General features: G+C 38.8%; 1 protein-coding gene across 1 annotated transcript; it reads right to left on the bottom strand.

Annotated features, from left to right (window-relative positions):
- Positions 1–2,049: 2,049 nt before the first annotated feature.
- On the bottom strand, positions 2,050–3,015 carry Or5t5 (olfactory receptor family 5 subfamily T member 5). The gene has a single exon (NM_001000315.1). It carries the CDS (start codon positions 3,013–3,015, stop codon positions 2,050–2,052), a length of 966 nt encoding a protein of 321 aa, NP_001000315.1.
- Positions 3,016–3,335: the final 320 nt, after the last annotated feature.

Here is a 3,335-nt window from a genome sequence, read left to right as displayed (position 1 = left end):
TCTGAGGGTCCTGCTCTCTCCCTTATAGGATTTGGGTGCAGGGAACTGTTTGGCTGGTTCAGTTCAGTCCTTGGCACAGACCACAACTGCAGGGACCTGCAGCTGTCTGTTCCTATCCCTGTGTCCAGAGACACTTTAAAGTTTCCCCTTGGCCCAGGGATGTGGGCAGAGGTGTGCAGAGGTGGCAGTCTTTCCTGTGATCTCAGGATGTCTGCACTCCTGGGCAGTAAGCTCTCTTTTCCACCTATTTTATACTCCATATGATACTCCTCTCCAGCTCCAGACTCCCAATTGTTCCACATCCCATACCTCCTCCCTGCCCCCAACTCATGTCTATAAGGATGACCCTACCCCACCCAGCCCACAAGACTTCTAAACTTCCTGCAGCCTCCAGCCCCTTGAGGGTTAGGTATATCTTCTCTAACTGAACCCAGACCCAGGAGACCACTGCTATAGATGTGTTTGAGGCCTCATCTCAGCTGGTGTATGCTGCCTGGTTCCTGATCCAGTGTCTGAGAGATCTCAGGGGTCCAGATTAATTGAGAATGCTGGTCCTCCTATAGGGTTGCCCTCCTCCTCAACTTCCTCCAGTTTTTCCCTAATTAAACCAGAAGGGTCAGCAGCTTCTGTTCATTGGTTGGGCACACATATCCGCATCTGACTTTTTAACTGCTAGCTGGGTCTTTTGGAAGTCAGTCATAATAGGTAACTTTTTATGAACACTCCATACCCTCAGTAATAGTGTCAGGCCTTGGGGCCTCCCCTTGGGCTGAATCCCACTTGAACTGCAACATCTTTTCCTCAGGCTCTTTTCCATTTCTATCCCTGCTTCTTTCAGACAGGAAGAAGTATGGGTCAGAGCATTGACTGTGGGTTTGCAACCCCAACCCTTACTTGATGCTGTCTTTCTGCTGGAGGTGGGTTCAATAAATTCCCTCTCTCTGCTGTAGGACATTTCATCTAGGGTCCCCTCCTTTGAGTCCTGAGAGTCTCTCACTTCCAAGGTCTATGGTAGAATAAAATTAAAATAAGTAAAAAAAATAAAGAACTAGGTGAATGTAACAATATATTATATTTGTTTCCTTATGTTTTTACATGGACTTACGGTTTCCTGAATGAGAATACAAGACTCTATCTCATAGATAGACAAAGAGACAGTGAAAACAAGTCTAGCAACTCAGCAATATCAAGGACCACAATGGTCCGAGACAGAAATCCACTATATCAAATCTCATTGAAGCCTATATGTACACAGACATAAATATACCTGTATATATACATATACATTATATAGAAATATGTGTGTGTGTACACACATGTATCTGTTCATGTTGCAGTTCATGTGTGTATATATGTATACACACATATGTGCATTATGTGCTTGTGTATATGTGTATGTCTGTATATATGTCTTTTTAAATTTTATGAGTTTTTTATTTTAAGAACACAAGTAATAAGAATCATCAACAAATATTATGACTGTGGTACAATAGGTTTATAATGGATCTAATCAATTCATATGACTGTCAAGGAAATAACAGGAAAAAATTAGGTGCAATGATAAACTCAGGAGCACAAATTTCATGTCACAGCTTAAATACATAAGATTCTGTGAGGAATTTTCTGAGAAAAAGTTTTCTATGAGAATTTCTCCATAAAGAATCTTGAGTGGGTATTACATTACATAATGCATGTTAAGAGTTTACCACAAGTTACATGACAATCACTTAATCAAATGCTCTTAATCAAATACTAAGTAGAGTATATAGTCTCTACTTAGTAGAAACAAACCAAAAAAATCTTATAATTGTGCCTAGGAATAACTTGATACAAAATAGTTATAAATCAGTTCAAAGTAATTTGATATACAGGAGAAAAATATTCATTATTTAAAAATGCTACATGAGAAAAAATGATGCTTTAATGTAATCATGACCATAAAAGATACTACTAATTAAATCATGGCATATTTGTAACTTGTCACCGTGTATATTTCATGTATACTGAGATTAACAACGTAATATTTTTGTTATATGCTACAAACAGATATTAATTATGAACCACATTTCTCCACAATTTCTTCATTGCCTCTTTTACATCTTTATTTCTCAAACTGTAGATGATAGGATTCAGCATGGGTATCACAATGGTGTAAAATATTGAAACTACCATGTCATGATTTGAAGCATAGCTGGAACTAGGCCTCATATAACTGAAAAGGATAGTACCATGGTAAATAGAGACTCCAGTGAGGTGAGAGCCACATGTAGAGAAGACTTTCCTCCTTCCCTCAGTAGAATGCATGTTCAGAATGGCAAAGAGGATGAATCCATAGGAGACCAGAACAATCAGGATGGTGACAATCTCAATCAAACCCACCAAGTACAAGAGTAGAAGTTCATTTGTGCGTGTATCAGAACAAGAAAGAGCAAGCAATGCCGGGATGTCACAGAAGACATGCCTTATTTCATTGGATCCACAGAAGGACAGACTGAAAGTGGCCACTGTGTGTATAGCACCATGCATAACCCCACCAGTATAGGAGGCAATGATGAGTGGCAGATATACTCTGGGTGACATTGTTACAGTGTACAGAAGTGGGTTGTAGATGGCTACATATCTGTCATATGCCATTGCTGCCAGCAGAAAGCATTCTGTGGTTCCTAAAGTAACAAAGAGAAGCATCTGTGTTGCACATGCAAGGAACGAAATGGACTTATTTTCATTTAGAAAGTTGACCAACATTTTGGGGGTAACAACTGTAGAATAACAGGCATCCAGGAAAGACAAAACACTTAGGAAATAGTACATGGGATTGTGTAGCCGACAATCCCCAATGACCAAAATAACCAGTCCAAAATTTCCTATCAGAGTGAAGAGATAAATAGCAAGAAACAGTAAAAATAGGAAAACTTGCAATTCAAAGTCATCAGTGAAGCCCAAGAGTATAAACATCGTGGCTTCAGTCATGTTCTCTAATGGAATCTTGTCAACACCTACAGCTGATGTGATCATTTCCATTTTGGTTTTGATTTATGTATTTCCCAGGAAAGTTCCTACAAAGCTGTTTATTTTTGATTCTTAGGGCATCATGACCTCCTTGGTAATGAGGTGGACAATAATAAGTAGTTTGATGAAAGTGTACAGATTTCACTATATGAAGTAAGAGAAAAAGATAATTACACTTATTTATTAGATATATTTATAAAGTATCTAAAGTATCTACCAACTAGAGTAGCAAACACAATTATGAAAACACAACCTCTGGGTCCATTTTGTGTGGGTGTATATGCTTTCGGGGTTGATCACTCTGCATTGAACAACCTGTAACTGTC

This window comes from Rattus norvegicus, chromosome 3 (assembly GCF_036323735.1).
Source record: "Rattus norvegicus strain BN/NHsdMcwi chromosome 3, GRCr8, whole genome shotgun sequence".
NCBI classification, from domain to species: Eukaryota; Metazoa; Chordata; class Mammalia; order Rodentia; family Muridae; genus Rattus; species Rattus norvegicus.
This window is presented reverse-complemented; position numbering and strand designations above follow the sequence as displayed.